General features: G+C 37.8%; 1 protein-coding gene across 4 annotated transcripts in view; it reads right to left on the bottom strand.

Annotated features, from left to right (window-relative positions):
- Positions 1-1,673: 1,673 nt before the first annotated feature.
- The window catches only part of LOC113112784 (sorbin and SH3 domain-containing protein 1-like), a 46,925-nt gene continuing 26,426 nt past the window's right edge, over positions 1,674-22,172 (bottom strand). Inside the window, exons 13-28 of one of the 4 annotated variants that reach the window (XM_026278631.1) lie at positions 22,045-22,128; positions 17,993-18,042; positions 15,056-15,231; positions 11,885-13,225; positions 11,012-11,097; positions 10,381-10,545; positions 10,198-10,244; positions 9,959-10,073; positions 9,740-9,865; positions 8,704-8,898; positions 7,968-8,516; positions 6,669-6,767; positions 5,977-6,161; positions 4,488-4,594; positions 4,239-4,330; positions 1,674-4,125 (exon numbers count right to left, since the gene is read on the bottom strand). In XM_026278631.1, coding sequence (XP_026134416.1) covers positions 4,263-4,330; positions 4,488-4,594; positions 5,977-6,161; positions 6,669-6,767; positions 7,968-8,516; positions 8,704-8,898; positions 9,740-9,865; positions 9,959-10,073; positions 10,198-10,244; positions 10,381-10,545; positions 11,012-11,097; positions 11,885-13,225; positions 15,056-15,231; positions 17,993-18,042; positions 22,045-22,128 — 3,393 coding nt within the window. In that variant the 3' untranslated portion in view covers positions 1,674-4,125; positions 4,239-4,262. Of the gene's footprint in view, positions 4,331-4,487; positions 4,595-5,976; positions 6,162-6,668; positions 6,768-7,967; positions 8,517-8,703; positions 8,899-9,739; positions 9,866-9,958; positions 10,074-10,197; positions 10,245-10,380; positions 10,546-11,011; positions 11,098-11,884; positions 13,226-15,055; positions 15,232-17,992; positions 18,043-22,044; positions 22,129-22,172 lie in introns of all 4 variants that reach the window. The other 3 variants (XM_026278632.1, XM_026278633.1, XM_026278634.1) reach the window with 3 other exon arrangements.

Below are 22,172 nucleotides of genomic sequence, written 5' to 3'. Positions count from 1 at the left end.
TATATATGAAGACAAATATGCTATACAGATTAAGTTCACACACTTTTCACAATTAAAAATTGTCAATAGCTTCTAAGATTTGTGTGCCCTTGTAATATTTCTTCTGCATTATAAAACAGTAAAACCCATTGTAGTTGAAACCATGCATCAGAGCAAAGACGTGGAGGACTCTGCGAGTTTTCTGCCTCTCCAAAAAGGCAAAAAAAATTATCTCCACTTTTTCCTGCAGAGTGAGCTGATTATTCCATAGTGATTCCTGAACCCCTGCTGAGCGCAGCACCTCTAGCAATTAACATTTTGGCATGTTTGATCAATCACCCAGACTACAAAAGAAAATAAATAAATTATTAAGTAAAGATTATTAGCCTGGATGCCATTAGTGTATTTGATCAGTGCACTGCTGTAAGATCAAAGTCTGGAGATCCGACATCACAACATCTACCCAGCACCATGAAACAAGTGTGCTTCCTCAACTGAAAAAGATCAACATTATGCAGAGAGCAACCCCCTGAGCTTTAAATGAACAATTCCGACTGGAGCAGAGCTCAAGTAGGTCAGTATTTGGGATTCCTTGTTAAAAACTTAAATCAACATTTTGCTGAGCTGCTTAAACATTCCAAGCTGCTCTGTTAAACCGAGACCTGATTAAGCTTCATGTAAGTATAAGATATTATTTTTATTACATTTAATTAATATTATTTTAATAAAATGTTGACTATGAATAGGGCATAAAACCCCACTTAAAATATTGTCCTTTCTAAAAACACCACAGGCTTCTGCAGAATCTAGAATTTCTTTTTTGTTATTTTTCCTTCTTTCTTGCAAATGAGCAAAAATAGAAAAGTAATATTTGACTACTGTTAGTGAATGCTGTTAAACATTTGCATTTAGTCAGTTTATAGGCTACATGACATTTATACAGGTTGTCCCCTAAGGCTTCAACAGAATACTCAGTGAACAAATATAAACACAATTTGGCGTTAAATGGCCAAATTAAACAAACAGATTTTACCCCCTGTGGCTGGGGAAAATTAGACGCTAGTGTTCCTTGTCACATAATCAGCGTCCTACTGAGGGGTTTCCGTCTCGTTTCGATTTACCTTTTCAAGTGTACATACAGTACGTTAATTGCAAATATGTGGGACTGACAACATCACACTTACCATGTGTTTATGCTTCACTGGGATCATGGTGCTCCTTATGTATCGTTGTTTCAACTTCATGACAGAGGCGGTCAGATGAGATTGTTTTGAACGCAGGAGGAGGATATGCCTTTGTCTGTGCTGCTCCCTAGTGGTATTACGTGGTATTGCAATGGCTGTATTAAATTAGGTAGGGGTGTGGGGCAAGTTATAATTTGTTGATCTGGAATATGCCCTGGGATCCAAAACCATCTAAAGTTTTTGTTTTGCTACAATGCAATAGCATGTGACTTGTTTTTGTTTCCTTTGAAATTTTTTTTTCAGACTTATTAAACAGAAAATGCTTTTTTTTTCATGCTCCCCACAAACATCTGTTATGGGAGTGTAAGTGAGTGGGCACAAAAACAGATGCAAATGACCGCAACAAATGCACGTGTACTAGTCAGTGAATACCACTCACTTAAGAGTCTTAAAAACTAGAAAAAAAAAATTTGCACAGGCCATGCACATCACCACAACAACATAAGTCAGTCAAAAGCTGTAATATTGTTTATTAAATATTGCATAATGAGGAAATCACAGCAGTAACTAGTGTTTTAAATTCAATGTAATTGTAACACCACTGCAAATAAACAACAAACAAACAAAAAATGCAAAATTCGCCTCTGCATACAGACCAAAAAGTAATAATTACACAGTAAACATCTCAGGTGTCATCACACACTCTTGAATAACTCAAGTGATTGCAGCAACGAACTTGATAATTGTCTCCTGTGACACACTTAAACTTACTTTAAAAGTCCTTAAAAAGTAACGTGTTTACCTCAAGGCAATAATAATAATAAAAACTAAATAAAATAAAACGAGGCACAGTTCAATGAAGCAATGAGACAGAAAGGCATTTAAATCCCAACACAGTGTCAGAATCACTCCTTCAGTCATATGAGACGGCCTGGGTTAAGCAAATCTATGTGCTTTCTTAATATTCTTCATTTAATATAAACTGTAATATTCATAGAGGTTGCTGTAACTTCGATCACTGTCATTCATTTTACTTTACATATTTACAACTCTGACAGAATAGGAAAATTGAGAAATTCAACTATGTTCACATCCAAGTTAAAAGTTTCTCAGAGCACTTCATTCAGATATGCTTTGCTATATTATAACGGTCTTGAAACGCATTTTCAAGATCACATATACATATTTAATTTCTTGTTGATCTTCTGTGTGATTACTTTGTGACAAAGGTTTTACCAACAACCACTGGTTTAAAAAAGTGAAAAATATATCATCTAGATACTTTAAATTACTAATTTTTACGAACTTTTCCTAATTCTTGTTTTGAATTGGACGCAAGGCTGGTGAGCGTAAGAGTCTCAGACGACCCTCATGCTCTCTAGCAGCACGTTCTCCAGCGTTATATGGAATGGACCGTATAAACTAAAGGGCGAATCAAAAGACACAATTTCATCTGAAGAAATCCAAACATGTATCTTCAAATTTGCAATTCTACCTCTTAAAAGTAAGCAAAAGCAAATCTACAACCTGGAGTAGACGTGAACTACATTCAGTTAAGGAAGACCACAAGCTAATCAGTGGAGACTACCAAACTAAATGAACACAACGGTCCACATGTAGCATCCTCTACTGTGAATGGCACTTTGAAAATGAGGTACAGCAATCTTATATGGATCATCGATCCCCAACATGCAACCATATTTCCAGTCATAACACTATATAAATGTCACTGTCAAATGGTACCTGGTTAAGATGTTATCAAGGCTTGTTAACAGAGGTAAATAGTGCGCCTCAGACTCGTAATACACTCTTCAGAACAACCAATTCAAAAGATGGATGACTGAAAGAGCAAAATATGCATTACTTAGGAAAATAAATATTAGTTGTAGGTTTCGAGGCAAAGCGTCTAAATATTCAGATCTGTTAAGTGGGGTTTAGTTGTAGCCCTTCACCTCACTACATTACATAGCGCTTAAAGCATGAGTCTTTTTTGTTACCAACTAAGTTGGTCACTCCATCGTCATCTTTATGAACTGAAATTTGGTAGGTAATACTTTACAATAAAATTACATTTGTTAACAATAGTTCCTCACAGTTAGTTCATGTTAACTAATGCATTGAAAATAAAATGTATTTTATATAGCGCTTTTCACTAAAGCACCCAGTTACACCCCTACTGTTTTTGAGGGACATCCTGGGACTTTTTATGACCACAAAGAGACAGGACATTGGTTTAACATCTCATCCAATTAACAAATGTTAACAAATCAGACCTTACTGTAAAGTGTTACTGTAATTTTGTATGTCAATAAAATCTGACAGTACAGTAAGTGCTGTGACGTTTTCCTCCTTAACAAGGCCAACATGGATTTACATCATTTTGATGTCTACAAATGGCTTTGCTTGGATTTGCAAATACTAATGTTGTCGTCTCATCCACTGAGCCCTCATCACATTAGAAATTTACATCATATTCTTTATGAGGTATGATTAAAAAAAAAAAAAAGCTCCATGAATATGCATTTTTTTTTACACAATGGGAGTGTAAACTGAAATTCAAACACTTTTTAAAATGGCTAAACCTAACTTCTACAGTCCTTTAACAGCTTCTCTGACCTGTAACCCTTAATACGGACACCTTCAGGTGCTTTCAATACACTGTCATCTCTAACGGTAACACTCAAAGTCCTTCAACATTCACAGCAAAAAATAATTATAGAATTTCATGTTTTTCAGTAATGTCAGGTATGTGATGAAGTTGTACTCCAGTACAATTCGCAGCTGTAAACTTAAACACCTTTTCCAAGTCTGATATATTTTACATTAATGGCTTTTAGCGGAGTCTGAAAAACAATGTATTCCTCTAAATCCTTCAACAAGTGCTGCCACTGTAGTACAGTTGAACTGCATGTTCTTTGCTGACATGCCGTACACCTTACCGATCACATACCTGGACATTCATCTGGGAAAGACCACATTTTGGTGGGGTGAAAAAGTCTTAATTTGACGTCAACAGGTAGAGTGTCCCAAACAGATCAAGCTGCTTAAGCATAGTTAGAATCACTTCATACAAACCATCATTTCTTCAAATGCATCATGTCACAAATTAACAGCCTTCACATAATTTCCTGGGAAAGTGCCGAACTGTTTTGTCCTCTTGGATGTACCTGCACAGAGAACCCAATATGTAAGAGCCTGGTACAAAAAAAAATAAAAAACATACAACTCCAGAACAACAGAGCTCTATAATATTGGTTACACTTGATTTATTCAGGAGAGATGACTTTACGGAGAGCCAAATGATCAATGATCAGTGACACATACCCACAAACCAGCCATCATCACATCTCTCCATGACACTGACCAGGTCTCCTTCCTGCAGCTCCAACTCATCATCATTCTGAGGCTTGTAATTGTACAGAGCCTGGAATCTACATCAGAACACAACACACCATTACACAAGAAAAGAGAGGGTATAGGAAACTACTGCACAAATCACTCTATTGACCAAATGTTAAGGCTTGTTTAGCCTTTCAGTTTAGTTGAAAAAGAAATAGCCGATGGGCTTACATTAAAAACACTGCACATAGATTTGTCTGTCTAACACATATATATATATATATAATAATATGTCACATGGCACACTTCAGTTCAATGTGCCTTCAGACAGCTCATAAAAAGGACATTCCACAGTTATATGAAATACAATTATGTGTACTGTATGAATGCTTAACAGATATCTACCTAAAACAAGCCTAAATAAATTTGTCGTCATTAGCTCTTTTGTTCAAAGTGTTTATAATATTACAAAAGACTTCTATTTCAAATAAATCGTGTTCTTTTGAGCTTTCACCATCAATGAATCTTGAAAAAATTGATCACTTTTTCACAAAAATAATAAGCAGCACAATTGTTTTCAACACTGATAAAAATAAATAGTTTTTGAGCATCAAATCAGCATATTAGAAGGATTTCTGAAGGATCAAGTGACACTGAAGACAGGAGGAATGATGCTAAAAATTCAGTTTTGCCATCACAGGAGTAAATAACATATGAATATATATTAAAACTATTAGAATTAAATTGTAATAATATTTCACAATATTACTGTTCAATGCTGATTTTTTTTTTAACAAATAAATGCACCCTTGGTGAGCAAAATTATATTTCTATGCTTTTGCATTCTCTCAAAAAACCTTTTGTATTCTCTTGGGAAATTTTCAGTTAATTTGCAAAACTTGTGATAGAAATAATATGAGGTAAAAGGAAACACTATATTTCAGTGCTTTAGTGAGTGAAGGAAAAGTTTCTCAGGGGAACACAGTAATTTTACAGGAGAACGTTTTTTCTCCTATTTTATTATTATTGGATTTTATTATTCTGTGCCCCTTGGGGGCTTTTCTACATAAGAGACTTCTTTTAAAAGATTTTACTGACCCCAGACTTTGGAACGGCTACTATATATAATTTAACTTACTTCATTTCTTAAATTAAACAACTTTGTTGTTTATAAAATAAATCACTTGGGTTCATCATTTAGTTTTTATTTGCAAAGCGGTTACTACTAATACTTTTATTATTGCTTTAAATTGGAGTAATAAAATAAAAATAAAATACATTTCATGATCAAAAAGTATGACTTGAACACTATATTTTAATATTTAGCATAATTCAAAACAATAATAACCCATCTGTAAATATGGTCCAACAGTGGTCTTGAGAATTCCTGAAGGTCATCCCATTTTTAAGGTGCAGGTCAGTTTAAACTAAAGGTGCATCTACACAGAAACACACTGAGGTAGATCATACTTACACCCCACAGCTCATGCGTCCAGGCTCAGGACTGCTGCTCTGGGACAGGGGTTGCTGGGAAATGATGAGAGAGTGTTTACTGGGAGGAGGCAGGAGTCGGTGGGCGGAGTCTATAGGCCGTGACAAAGTGCTGCAGTACCTCACTGAGGTCTCTGCAATATTCATGATCTCATTACACACTGCCTCCTATTGGTGGAAGAGGGTCGGCCCAAGAGGTGGCCACAAACCAGGAAGTGGGGTCAGTCATTCAGATGGAAAAATGAGTTTGAGGAAGGGGCGGTGTGGTTAGAGAAGACGGTAACAGGGCAGAAAGAAGGGAATGTCCATTAATACCAGGAAAGCCAGAAAGGATGGTAGTGTCCCAGAGGATAAGCATGGAAGAGTAAGACAACAGAGTGAGTGCATGAGGAAGGAGCGAAACATATGCCACAATCATATAGGACAGGCTGACTTGCAGGGTACAGAGATTTGTCGTGCATTATAGGGGTGAGTTTCAGGATTAGATATCGAATCAAATAAAACATTCAAATGAGTCTTGTGATTGACTGTGATGTTTCATAAGGATCGATCAAAACAGAACATGAAACATTAACATTCATCATTCATATTCAATTAATATAGATAACATCAAGAAAGAAGTAGAGCTGTATGTCCATCTAAAAAGTAATTAAAACTTCATGAAAGTTTATTTACCGTGAATGAATCGGCATTCATGTTGCTGTCTTGGATGTCAAACAGCATGACAGGACTTCTTGAAGATCGCCCATAATATTCTACATCATTTCTAAATGGCTGTGAAAAAAAAAAGAATGTGAATTAAATGATTTTCATTTTTTAAAACATATGCATGTGTGTGTGTGTGTGTGTGTGTGTGTGTGTGTATGTGCACAATGGTTCATGTTCATCCATCAGGTTTGGATTCAAATTTGAAATTTGCACAAAAAGCAGTATGGTTGCCGCTTGATCAGTCCCTTATTATTTGCAGAGGACTGCAGTGCAACCTTACAGTACATTAAACACATAAGGGACTGGAAACAACTGTGACTTAGTAGGACTCACCACATTTCCTATAAAACTTCAATCAAACATTGAAACAGCATTACATCAAGCTGGAGTGCTCCCTCTAGTGAAAAAGGTCTTTAGAATAGCTTATATTTCTAAAGTATGTAGCTCACACACTAACATTTACAAATCGGTAAGACTTTTTAGTGTTTTTTAGTCACTAAGTCACCAAGGCTGCATTAATATGATCATAAATACTGTAAAATGGTAATAACTGTTAAATATATTACAATTTAAAATATCTTTATCTATTTTCTTATCTTTTAAAATGGTATTTATTCCTGTAATGGCAAAGCAGCATTTATTTCAAATGGAAATCTTTTGTAACAATTTAAAAGTTTCTTGGCAATTTAAATCAATTTAATACCTCCTTGCTTAATAAAAGTATATGTTTATTAAAAAAATCGTCATGCCCACAAACTGTACCGCAGAGTATTTGTCTTTTGAACACAGATACAAAATTCAAGAATTCTTCAAACAATTCCACAAAATTAACCAACTATTATTAATATAAATCAGGGCTGTCGATCAATATTTTTTTGTCTGATTAACTACATTATATGCTTAATCAAATCAATCACAATTCATCACATATATCAGTATTTGCTTAAAAAGGCCTCCAAATAAGTAATGAAATAGACATGCATGATTTCATAATAGGCAACAAACAAAAAAATATCAACATCCGAGCTTCATGCTAATTATGTTAGAGGTTCATGCAATAGTCCCTTTTCGTCTGTGTTTTTTCGTGGCGTGGAAGCCTTAGAAGTGTGATTGAACCTCACTAGCATAACCAGATGGGTCAGATATAATTTCCTGTTTCAACAAGTTAGATCTACAACTTGTGCCAATGGAAAAGTGACCTCCCATGAGCTCAGGCACCGTATAATGGACAACTTTAACAAACACACCACACCATGCAGAAGATACCTCTGCTGGGCTATTGTTCCTGCTGTAAGGAGCATTGCGGAGGCTGCCAGCCCTGTCTATTTCAGCCCCATCCCTTTCCTGAAATTCCTGATCCAGCCTGTTGCCCCCAGTAAGCCAACCCTCAAGCCCTGCACCCCCACAGGGACTCAGGCTGCGGGACAGGCGGGGAGAGGGTGGAGAAAGAAGGAAGTCCTCGCCTTGAGGCGGAGTGAAGGTGAGGAACGGGGTGGCCGAGTAGGGGCGGGGCAGATAGGGTGGGGGTAAAGGGGATGTGGAGGGAGAAGCCATGGGGGAGATGCAGTAGGGGCTGCCATCGATGGGAGGCACGGGACTGGCTGACATGGAAGGGGACAGATATTCGCCCAAGCGGTATGAAGTGCTAGGCAGAGGTGGGAGGGGTGGAGTGGGTGCGGTGGGGGGGCTGCTGCTGACTCCACCCACAGTGAGAGAAATCCACTCATTGGAGATGGCGTGGACTTCAGGAGAGATGGAGCGGCGGGGAGACCGCGGGAGAGGAAGAGGGGAGGTGGTGAGCCGATTACGAATAGGCTTTTAGGAGGGCAAGGCCGGGTGTCAGGAGAAATGAGAGGAAACAATAAAGAGGAAGGAGGAAATGGAGAGGTGAAACAGTGAGAACAACTGTATGAGATAATAAATAAAAAAACGAATGGGAAATGAAAACAATTCACACGAGTTTAAAGAAAATGAAGGGCCAAGGATTTTGTCAGGTCTTTACCTGTGGAGAGGCATTATTGCTCCGATGGGGTGACTGGCTGAGAGGGGGATCGGGGTAGTCTACTCCATGTTTCACTCGGGGTCTCTTGTGCACCTCTATGTAGGTGACAGGGAAGATACCCTGCCGGTTAGTGCCAGAAACTTTGCCTTCATACCAGTTCTCATCTACTCTGCGAATCAGTGTGATACGCTCCCCCTACAGGCAGACAAAAGATTTTGAATTAGTTCCTGAGGAGATCACATAGGCAACACACACATATTTATTTATTTATGCATAAACTTGATCAAAATTGACAGTTAAGACGTATGGTTTTACAGAAGATTTATATTTCAAATAAATGCGGTTCGTTTGAACTTTCTATTTATCAAAAATGGGGAAAATAATGTATCACAGTTTCCTCACAAAAATATTAAGCAGCACAACTGTTTAAACAATAAGACATTTTTCTTTCAGAAACATTTTTTTAAATCTTACCGACCCCAAACTTCTGAAAGGTAAGAGTATATGTATATAAACCATCATCAATTAACACACACACACACACACACACACACACACTTGAAATGGTGTGAGTGCAGTGTGCTCTTTGGCATTTCAGTAGTCATTTTCTGACATTACTAATTTACCTGTAATAAAGTCTGCTGTTGACATGCATACTGTATGTCTAGATGTGTGACCCAACATTCAAATATAATTATCTTGTTGCTGAATTGCTTCTATTCACTGCAGTCTCTGTACAGCGCATTTTATTCAGCTGGCTGGTGACAAATCTGTTGTGAATGTCTGGCTTAATTTTCAGTATAAAAAACAATACGTTTTTGAAAAAAAAAAAAATCAATTATCTATGGCTTCACATTCAGCTCATAAGTAAATAATAACAGAATGCATGACATTGAAGGATTACTCCACAAGGTAGTTTTCTAAACAAAACAACTAAATAAAATATACATATAATACTAATCTCTCTAGATCTTCTTGCTAAGGTTGCCGGCCCTTAGACTAAAGCGTAAGCTTCATTAAATTGCTGAAACAATACCTTTCTGAAAGACATTTCAACAGCAGTGTCACCAGTGAAATTGAATCGAGCAATAGCCTCTCCATATTCCAACACCTGGACAGGAGAGCTCTTTTTGGGCTGAGCCTTTTCTGTAGGGGGCAAGAGCTGGAGAAACAGCATAACAAAAGAGAGGTTATGGCACACTTGAAAACTGTATAAAATAAAAAAACATAAGATTAAAGGATAAAGAAAATGTACCTCAACATAGCTGCGTGGAAAAATCCCAACTCTCCCATGATGCTCTCCCTCAAACCAGTTCTGATCGACCTGCCGGTAGATGTATACAACATCTCCCTTTTGAAATGGTAGTTCCCTAATAAAGGTGAAGCAAAACGTGGTGTGATTTTTGATGTAGTATTCTAAATTTGACATGCTATTATTAACAAACACTTCATGATCTTATTAACATCCATAGATCTGAAAAGTAAGACACGTACTTTAAACTTTCTGCCCTGAAGTCAAATTGTGCCAGAGCAGGAATCCTCTATAGACAATAAGAGACCGTTAGCATTATATCACATTACTACATCGATTCAAATCACAGCAACTCTCTTTGTGACATATAAAGACAGGAAGCATCAAACAAGATCCTTTATAGGATCAAATAGAAGATATGTCACCTCTATGGTTTTTCTCTTCTCTTTCTCATTAATAACCAGCAGGTCGCCAAAGCGGTCATTGGTTATGAACTGTTGGTGAGTCACAACCAGCCCAGCATGTCTCCGAGCAGCTGTGTCTGCCTCTTCCTGCTCTCGCCTTAACCGTCTCTGCTCTTCCAGAATTTTCTTTAAACAGAAACAGTCATTTAATTCACATTTAGAGGGCTTTTTGCCTATTACAGATTTACCACATAATATAACAGCAAAACAGGTCTCTATAAAGCGTCCTTTAAATCCATCATTATCAATATTTATACAGAAGTATGTATTCCTAAACACTGACAAAACAGATAAAAGCTTAAAACTAAATTTTTACAATTAATTTTTATCATATTTTCCAGGTAAAAATATCACCCATAACACACCCCTAAAATATAAAATGTGTTAAAAAAAAATAAAATAAAATAATAATATATATATATATATATATATTAATTTTGTCAGTGGGCAAAATTGGGCAGAGAATTCTAAATATTAAACAAAATAATCTTATTTTAAGGATGTTTACACGTTGTTCATGGAAACCAACAAAGATACTGATTAAGAAAATGATTTGTTTGTGGTGGGCAGATATTGTCGAGACAAATTGCACCTCTTTATCTCCATAGCGTTTCTTGACTGCCTCGTCTGAGTTTTCTCCATGATCTCCTTGGCTTAATGGATGTGAGGAATCAGATTCTGTTTGAAAAACCACAGGAATCACTTTGTGTCGCCATGTAAACAAAATTACACAAAGAAAGAGTAAGTGCCATAATTTGAATCAGTCCTGGTTTAAGTATTACACAACACTTCATATCTTTAAAATGTTCATTTATACAGAGCTTTGAAAGAGTCAATGGGGATGATACAGACACTCTGGAGAGAACACAAGAAAAAGGTCAATAAAATACATATCTAAATTGCATGAACATTCAATGGCTTACACATCTTACAGTTTAAAATTGCAATAGTTTATTCATCTACATATTTTGAAATCTGCAGGATAAGCATAAGCCATGGTATGTCAAAATAAAAGGATGCATGCATCAAGAAAAAAAAAAGATGGTAAAAATAACATTCAGACATTCTTTTCAAAAATGAATAGTGTAATATGTATAATGCAGTTTTGACAATCAAAACTTAAGACACAAACATGTAATTAAAAAAATAAATAAAAATAAATGGTCCAGATGTTGAAACAGAGTAAAAACAGACTCAAGTTTAGTTTTAAAAAACTAAAACTTTTTTTTTTAAATGACATGACACACTTTTACACTACACAACAGAAATGGATATAACGGCAATCTGGTTACAAACCACACAAAATCGGCACACAGCAGAAATGGAAAAAGTAAAGTCACTCGGTGATGACAGAGGAGCAGACGGGACAAAGAAAGCCTGGAGGAAGATGAGTGATCACAGACATAGTCATGCCTGAACATGAGTGTGGACAATCTGACACTCATGACACTCTCATTATAGCCACCTTCAGAGTGATCTTTACTGGCTTCTGAGCCCTCCACATCCATGAGGTCATCCGAGTTGCACCCCTCACAGGGAGAGCTCTCTCCATTACTGAGCCTCTCCAGCACCTCCAAAGAGGACAGGCGCTGGGGAATCAAAGGCTTGAGCTTGGGTGAGATGAGATCTCCGGTCATGGGCTTCATGGCAGAGAGTGCACAAGTCTTTTTGGCGTGTTGACTGTGTAGGGACCTCCTTAAAGAGAAAGGGGCTGGTCCCATCAGAAGCAAGTTCCTAGGGGGGGTGCACTTCTTCTCCAGCTGCTGGGTGTTGGCCTGTTGGCGCTCGTGCTTGAGAATTGTAGTGAAACGTGTGTAAGAAGCCGGGCAGGTGCCTTTACACTTGCTTTGTTTGGTGTGGAAGGGGAAGTGTTCGTGGTGATGGTGACCTGTGGGTTTTGAGGTACTGCCGGAGCGCGTCTCTTTGGCATGAATGCAACCGTTTTTCTCTTCTGATTTGCCCTCATTGAGATCCAAAGGGAAGTCAGTTCTTGAGGTGTTTGGGCACTCATACAATACAGAAGCTTCCTCTTTGGGGGTCTGGGACTCTGTATTCATGGCTGGACAGTCCCCAGTGTTTGCAGGCCCTGGCAAGAGTAGAGTCTCAGCTGATAGAGCAGACTGGAGGTAGCAGGTCGGTCCAGGGCTGTGGGAAGGACTTGGGTTACTAGGGAGTATGGGCATCGAGGCAGAACGAGTGGGCACAGAGTTCGAACACTGAATGATACGCTCAAACTCCATCACCCGAAACGTGACAGCATCCCGGGGGATGATCTCAGTCCTCTCCAGGGTAATGTCGTCCCCCGGCTTCTCAAAAAAGGAAGCCAGGCAACGGACACTACCTTGGGGGCTGGAGCCCAGGGAGCTCGGCCTCTGAATGTTGTGCATGTTCCTATAGAGGGTGGAGAACTCAGCTGTGCTCCTCACAAATCCCACAACAGGTCCATTTTTATGCAGGTTCCTACTCTCTGGTGAACCATTGCCCTTGCAAGCTGAATTTAACCTGTGATCGGCATCTGTCGTATCTCCATTGCATGAACCACAAGCCTCCTGATGCAGATCTTCACAGCTGTGTGCCTTAGGCCGCTGTTGTGTCGACTCGGTTCGTCTTTCCAGGCTCTCATCAGTAGAGGGCGATAGCTTGGGCTTAAACTTAGAGGGAAGGATTTGAGGGATGCAGGCTTTGGCAGCGGACAAGGACTTTTTAGCCTTATACTGAAAAGCTAGTGAATTAGTGGCATGAACTGAGTGAGTATTTACAGAAGAGCAGGATGAAATCATACAGCCATTCCCACTTTTATAATCCACTGGCAGGCATGCAGGGTAACAGAACAAACAGTGAATTAGATTCAACTGGCAATAAGCAAAGACACAATAGTATCACACAACTGGCAAATAATGAAAGAAATGCCACATTACTTTCTAAATAAACAAATAAACAATATTTTGTCAGTACAACCAGTCTAGAGCATTCAAGGAGGTTCTACTCTGAATATAATTATGTAAAGCCTGGGGATAGTACATGGCATGATTTTTTCCCCAAACCGGTAAATTGCAAACCCTGTCCCATAGCTGATTCTAAAGATTTCAACAGTCATGTCAATAACAGGGCTGACTGTCCATGCAACACTGAAACAAATACTAACACCTAACCTACCATATGGTAGGACATCTTGATAGATAAAAGCATTACTGTCAAAATTTGATTCATCCGTGATTTTTCTAAACTCTAAAACCATGAAGTATGTATCATGACAGGTTACTGCATGATGAAGTTTACTATTTCTGTTAGCTTACAATTGCCAATGAATTGAAATACCATCTAAAATGTATCAAGCATTTACTCTATTCCTGTTCTGACTTCCATTAAGTTATTCAGTCCAATCAAATGCATAATTTATTTCCTTTTGTCAAGGTTTGTCCAAATGTGCCAATATGATTTTCTCTTTGACATATCACAGGATCCCCCAAACCGCTCCAAGACAGGCACTTACTCCTAATGTGGTCAAAAACTCATGTAAACGCTACAAGAGTGCTCCACAAGTCTTGGGATTTCTCACCAAAGAAACCTCAAGTGTGCTGTGTAGTTACAAACTGCTATCCACAGGAATCACAGGCAGAATTTTAATATATATTTACTGCACATTGCCAAAAATCCAGCAGGAACAGAGAAGAATTGATAGTAATGATTACTTTATACTCTATATACTTTTTTCGTTGCCTTGTACCTACATGTGCAGTGACAATAAAGTTGAATCTAATCTAATCTAATCTTAAAAGCAGGAGGGAACAGGGAAATGTTACAAGCCAGATTCAAACTTCACAACTCACCACAGCTTAATAGTTTCAATGGGTAATTAATTTTTTGTCTTTAATAATTTCTTTATACTCTATATACTTTTTTACAAAGTGTCACACTTGACTCATCGACAAGATATACGACAGCATTGTATGTTCTGTATTCAAAACATGTTGTCTTAAAAATTCAAGGCAGACAGAAACGAGTTAAAAAAAGATCTTAGCCCCTGTCTAAACATGTGGGTCATGTTAACTATTAACGGATACAGTCATCATCTTCTACCTTTCCGCCCCCCTGCCGACCCAAGCAGCCCTTCCTCGGGTCAAATGTGCTAGCATTCCATTCATGACCTCACTCTGACAGCTGACCCCTCGTACTAGACCACCCCTGAACATGCTGCAAGTCGATCTCCTCTCCAGGGCGAGTGTCAATCATCAGATCCACCTATTAATCTCTAAGTCCACCCCCTTTCCTCGCGCTCCACAATATGGCCCACTTCTAAAGTAGTTGGACACCCAACTGAGCCGGACCTCATGAGCTCATTCTGTCTAACAGATCGGTGTGGAGAGAATGACTAAAGGTCAAACTGGACATCTGTTATGTTTCAACTGTGAAAAATGGCCAGCTTTAAGAATACACTGAAAGACAAATGAGCTGTTATTTGTGTGGTATTGTGAAGGCAGGAATGTGGAAAATGCTAATGAAAAGTGGCTACAAATAGATCGGCTTTACAATAACGTGGTGTGATTCTGATTATAAATCCTTAAATTAAAATCATTACAAACCTGAATAACCTTTGAATCTCAATAAACGTACACAAAATAACCTTGAAGCCTACCTTTAGAAGAAGTGCTGGGGTGACGCTTGTTAAGCGCTCTCAGGCCCTGCAGTGGGATGTCGCCGCCCTCCAGGACACTCTTGTAAATGTGACGGTCACATTCCGGAGCTGCCTGCCCACTGGCAGACAAGCTGTCCTTCTTCTCCACTTCACCGTTGCCTGCTTTACAGGCTGAGCTGGGCACAAATAGAGATATAAAGCTGCGACTCACATAAATCATCATCTTCATGTGACACATCTGAATAGAACAGAATGCTAGTGCCACGTTTACTGTATATGACAAGAAAATGCTTGGTATTAAAAGCAGACATAAAAAATATGAAATACAGAAATAAAAATACTATAAAACATAAAACAAATTTTTGTATATAATACACTGTACATTGAGGATTTATTTCAGCACTTTACTAACCTGCTCATACTTTTGAAAAAAATCATATATTTAAAAATGTAAAATTTAAATATTCGATTTACTTGTAATGTAGGCCAAACCATTTGAAACAGTCCGAGAACGTTTTAGTCAGCCTGTGTTTGCTCTTTGATATAGATGAGACAGCACCAGCTGCTCTGGCCCTTATCACAACATTCCTCAGAGGCCTGTGTGGCATCCTTTAAAAAACATCCTTGAAGCGTTCCACATGTAGCAGTTAGAACCTTAGCATTTAATCATTCAGTATGTGCTTACAATAAACCATACAAAAGTTTTTAGGTGCGCACCTTTAATAACTTGTCTTGTGTCCGGCTTTCCCATATAATGAGCTGTAGTCACTCTGTATAATTTTGACATGTTTGAATAGGGAAAATGTAAGTATATCATGCTTACTTATCAAATATGGCACTTGAATATATGCAATAAAGTAATAAAATGGCCTTATTAACACTATTCTCTGCTTGAAAACAAAAGTGTGTAATTGTCTTATTTGGTTTAAAAGTCGGATCATCTCACAAGTGCTCAAAACCCTAAACCAGACCAGCCTGACAGCCTTTTTTTTTTTTTTTCAGCAAGGTTAACACAACAGACCAACACGGGACACAGCTAAGTGATTTGGGAGGGAATTTTAACCATGACAAGGATTTTAAATACACAGACAATGGTCTTACACATCGGCAGCTCTGTTTTGGAGACACTCATATTAACAGTTACTACTCAACATGACAATAAAATCCCCTAAGTGCCCTAGCATACTTTCCTACTTCATAGTTGGAAACAGTAAAATACCCATTATTCAACAAAAATGAAGTGTGCGAACAAGATACTGTTGTTGTGACTCCCGCTTTATGAAATATTCCATCATACTGTACATATAATAAAGTCTCAATAAATGACATCACTCCGGGGATGTATGGGGTGCTTTCCGCTGCAGAAGTGTGAGGTGAACCCACGTCATTCCAGACGCCACTGGCTCCAAACTCAGGAACCTGAGCAGCTGCCAGACAACTGCTGGAGCAGAGATGGTCTTACCAGATTTATCTGACCATTAATAAAGTGGAGTATAGTATTTTCATGCTTTTCGGCTCCTTGTCAAGGATCTGTTATCCATAAAGCAGAACTATGTTTCTCTCAGGGTTACACTTACACAGGGTTTGTCTCTGTCTTCAAGTCATGAGAGCATATTTTCAGTTTAAGTGTTTTGGCTGAACACTAGTTGGCCTCCTGGTTTCTAACTGAACCATGTGGCTTTTGATAAAACAATAAACTCCACATCCAAACATCAAAAAGATCCACACACCAAAGAGAAGACTGTTTGGCTAAAACCGTGTGCCAGAGATTCTTAAAAGAAATGAAAGGACCACAAAAGATATATTCATTCATTCATTTGTATGTTTTACTGTTACAGTTTTGTCAAAGTAAGCAAAGAAAAATTATAAACTGTTTTAACTAATAATGAATATAGTGTATTTACTGTTCAAATTATATTTAAAGAATGTTTTTTAAAGAAAGCTTAAATGACATTAAATTGATTTATTTATTTTTGGGAGGGGGGGGGCATGCTTTAGATGATGCTTCAGATGTTTTTCCAACACATATTCACATTAAGAATAAAATGTTCTACCTAGAGGCACATCAACATTTTTTTAGAATTTTGTAATTTTAACCTTTAAAAAAATATAAATAAAAGAAAGAAAATTAATAAAGGAATAAATAAGCAAAATAAACAAAATAAAAAAAAATAATTCTTATTCCATGTTTAAGCTTTTTTTTTTTTTACATACCTCCTTGTTCTAGCTTGTCGTATTCTACAATATTTTAATATTTGCACTTATTGTGTTATTGCCTCCTTAAGATCAATCGTTTTTTTGTATTACTCATTAGTAAGTCACTTTGGATAACACTGCTAAATGAATAAATGTAAATCATTAAATGTTTTCTTTTTAAATTATATTGTATTTTATTTTAAAATAATAAATAAACTGTATGATTCAATTTGTTATTAATAACATTTTAAAATCTTGTTCAAATATATAATTTAAAGACTTAGTATTCATGTTGTGAAGGTAATATAACGTAACATTTTTAAAATGACACTTCACTTTCACAGACAGCACATTAAGAATTGGGGGATTTCTTCTAACTGAATGGGCGGATGTACAAGGTTATCTCTCTTAAAAAGAAAGCCAGGTTTTATTTTCAGACACTAGTTTCAGCACAAAACAAATCATCACACTATCTATGGCCTCTCCTCCAACAAGCTCTCTCCATGAACGCACGCACACATGTACACAAATATACATCACACATACAGCCTGTGTTGCGAATGGTCATTCAGGAAAAAGAAAAAGAAAACGATGGAAATGTCCAGAGCCCCGTGAGAGCTCTGCCTGAGAATAGATGACTGGAGAGCAAGACAGACACACAAACACACCCACATACAATAAGGGTGTGAAAAAATGGGGGAGAGGAACATTTGTGAGAGGAAAAAAGAAAAATTGACTTACTATTGCTGTAGGTCAGAAGATGTTTCCAAGGGGCTGAAAGAGGGGGCACTCTGCAACAAACCAAACAAAGAAGTCATTGATAGCTCCAAAGGCTTGACTCTCTGGCAGCTGGAAAGGGAGAAGGCGCATTAGTCAGTCGGGCTTGTGAATGTCTGCCGTGTCCAAAGCTCTGAAACTCTTAGGTCCTCCGGACGAAGCCGAGTGGGGAGAAGCAAGCAAGTATTTTGGCCTGCATGCAAGTTAGGGGGGAAAACAAGCGACTGGGAGCGAGGGGTGGGATTAGCAAGGGCGCCCATTTTGGGAGGGGGCTGTCAGTGCTTCCACCAATCAGCTGCTGTCTCTCACTGAAGCTCTCTTTTGTCTTCTATGGAGTCACTATCATTACTGGCCGGCCAGACACAGAGACAATTAACCAGCTGGGGTGGGGAGCAGGCCAAATTACATGGGCAGACACACACACAAATAGATTTACATACATACTTAAAAATATCACGAGTGTTGGATCGAACATGCTGTACAAAATCACAGGGCGATACATCACAGGAAGTTCACATAACAGGCATCCAGGGCTGGGTAGTAAATGATTACATGTAATCTCATTACAGAATCAGATTCCAAAAATTCAGTACTTGTAATTCGATAATACACTTCTTAAAATCCTTATAATCAGATTACAATTACTTCTTCTAATGATTACATATTTTTATATTACTTTAAGCTAAACTATTTACTCGAATCTCCTGCGAGAATTCATTTTTCTTAATATTATAATCTAACAACACATTTGCATGTACACATGTGTTTTTCTTTTAAGTTTACATTTTTATGATTTAATGAATTAGCTTTTCATAAATTCACAACTCCAAGTTTAATGCACTTCACCACAAATAATGTGGTACACAATGATTCTATTCAAATCTATGTAATCAACAAGTTCGGTCAAAAGTAATCTAAAAAGAAATTAAAAGTAGTATTATATTATCTAAAATGTGTAACATAATGGATTTACACTGCTGACAACAATCAGGTAATTTGTAACCAGTAACAGACTACAATTTATAAGTAATCTACCCAGCACTGTGTGTGTCAAGCCAATAAGGAGAGCAGCTGTTATTGCCGCGCAGCAACTCCTGACGCCAGATAAGAGAGAGCCATTTGCTGGGGCAGCCTATAGCCCAAGTGAACGTCACAGATGGTAAAAATACTGTGACAGCACACCTCCGAAGAAAAAAGCCAAGTGGTGTTTGCAAATACGATTGCACAATCCCAGTCTACCACTGTCCCTTTAGAGGCATGCCACATGCGTGCCAGCACCCCACGACCCTCTCTTGTGACTAACAGTAGAAAAGTTCAACACTTGACTGCAGCTATTCATCCCATTGGTTGCTGGGGTAAAGAGGATCACGAATAACCTTTGCGAATAAATACAGGCTTTGTGTGAAAATATTGCTCTATTTATGCAACATCATGTTCTAGAAGTTTTGTTTCCTGAGGAACACCCAGTGACATAACAACCCACTATTACGTGTGCAAAGCAACCCATTCTTTGCTTCTCTCTAAAAAACAGCCGGCTCAGCATCCCAAGAGGCTTTTGCACAAGACTTGGCACAGATGCGAAGAATAAGCAAACGGGAAGCATGCATGAAAGCCTTATCTGAAGTGGCACGCATCTTAATCTAAATACTTGTGACAGCCAGTACAATACCTTAGTGTGATGCAGCTGTTGAGATGACATGATAAGAAAGTGAAATTATGCAATTAAGTATCATATTAACACTGTTTCTGGCATTATAGAGTACAGGAAGCCTTGTATAGTGTATCTGACAGCACAAAAAGAAGTATTCTTACAGTAGTATGGTATAAAAAACAAAAAACATGTAGACATACTAATAATATGATTCTGTTTATACTTAACTGTGAGGATGACTAGTAAATGGCCCTTGAGTTTACAGGAAACAGACTCACAAACAAACACCGCAGTAGAGTCCGAACTGTGAGAAGTGAGATTTAACCTGAGCACTTGACATTTTTGACATGACCCACGGAGATGGTGGGTGAAAGTGGCGTGGACACTATGTCACTGAGGATATTGTTTCAAAGCCTTATGTTTTTTGAAATGCCAACTGAAATAGCATTTCTTTTATAAGGTGTTTCACTTTAAAGAAAATTATATCTCAGGAAGTAATAATGCTAAAATAGTATTCATTGAGAATTTCCCATCGTCTTATCTGGAAGTACATGTCCCATTTGTCACATAAGGGATACACAGGTTCAAATTTCAGGATGTAGGCCATTATGTACAATGAATCTATGCTTAAGGCATAATTCAACCAGAAATTAAAATTCTGACAAAAAACAAAATAAAATAAAATAAAATCATACAGGTTTGGGTGAGTATATGATGACAGAATTTTACTTTTTTGGTGATGTGCCACAATGCCACAAGCCACAATGTGTTGAAAGCTGCAACTTAAAGTTGTTTTCTTCTTTTTTTCAACAATGTTTATATACCTATTTTTAAATTAAATCATATGGTATTTTTATGGTATTTGTTTTTCTAGCTTATGTGCCTCATGATCCTAGCTGCTTTTCAAAAAGAGGTTATAATAAAGATCAGCAGATGTTTACCACAGTATTTCCTAGGATGTTAATCCCTTTCCCCTGATTGTTAGGGCTAGTTTAGTGGAACAGTGTATGTTTGTTCATTTTCATGTGCTAGTTTCCAAACAGGTGCAGGAGATGACTCAAGAAAATTTACAACTTTCTGTTGTATAAATAGCATACAATGTGAGTGCGGAGCCGTGCAACTTAACCACGTGAACAAATGGGGCTTATGTGTTCATTAAAGTATAACTTTATACACAACCGTTTCCTTGCATTCTTTGATACACTGCTATTATCAAAGCACATCTTCTACACAGGAATGTTGTCTCTAATTGAACAAGTACGTAATGGATATGGACTCCTGGTGCAGTTCATATTTGTCATTCCACATGATGGTAAACAAAGGATCAGTAGGTGACAGACTGACTGTGTTTGTCACTAGACTTTGGCGTGGTTGGGTCACATGCAGTCTCCAATGACCAACTTAAAGACCGCACACATGCACTTTACTTAAAGTTATCCAAAGTTACAGTTGGGAAATATTTATTTGATCCCCTGCTGATTTTGTAAATTTGCCCACTTACAAAGAAATGAAGGGTCAGTAATTTTTATAGTAGGTTTATTTTAATTGGATGGAGACAGAATACCAACCAAAACACACAGAAAATTGAATTTATTTACATTGAAAATAAAGTGAAATATGTATTTGATTGGGTATTTGAATTCTGGCTGCCACAGGTTTGTTATGTGTCCATGTGGAGCACAGATTAGTCCTGCCACTTTAAGAATTACTCCTAATGTCAGCTTGTTAGGTGTTTAAGACACCTGTCCAGACGATCTGTTTCTTCCATTCCAACATCTCCCACCACCATGGTCAAGACCAAAGAGCTGTCAAAGGATGTCAGAGACAAGATTGTAGATCTGCACGAGGCTGGAATGGGCAACAAGACCATCAGCAAGAAGCTTGGTGAGAAGGAGACAACTGCTGGTGCAATTATTCGGAAATGGAAGAAATTTCAGCCTTGGTCTGGAGCTCCGTGTAAGATCTTGCCTCATGTGGTAAGAATGATAATGAGAAAGGTAGATGATGCAACTAGATTGGTAAAGACGATAGACTCAACATGAGCCAAACTCTTTCCCCTGTGCTTAACCTTGTTGCATTTGTATTTTATGTCATTATTATAAATGGCACCGTTTACCATTTCTTTCAGCATCTCTGATGCAGCTTCTGAAGCACGTTCAGAGGAACTCTTCCATTTCTACTTTTGTATTGTTTTTTTATTGCTATGCAATCAACTAGAATGGGCTGGATAAGGAACATACATATGGATGATCAGTGCAGACAGGAAGTGACATAAGAATGGTTCTAACAGACAGACAAAAATATTTAGGGATGACATGCATTTTTCTATATATATAAATGGGTCACTTTAATACTGCCAACTTACCGCTTTGCCAAACTCCATCTCAGAAAAGAACCTATACCAAGGCTCATTCTCTAAATCTACATCTTCTGGACTTATGTTCTGAGTCTACAGAAATATGGCAACAAGGAAAGGAGGACAAAAAGACAGAG

The sequence above is a fragment of the Carassius auratus genome, chromosome 13, assembly GCF_003368295.1.
Source record: "Carassius auratus strain Wakin chromosome 13, ASM336829v1, whole genome shotgun sequence".
Lineage (NCBI taxonomy): Eukaryota > Metazoa > Chordata > Actinopteri > Cypriniformes > Cyprinidae > Carassius > Carassius auratus.
The sequence above is the reverse complement of the archived record's forward strand: the minus strand, read 5'-3'. Positions and strand labels throughout refer to the sequence as shown.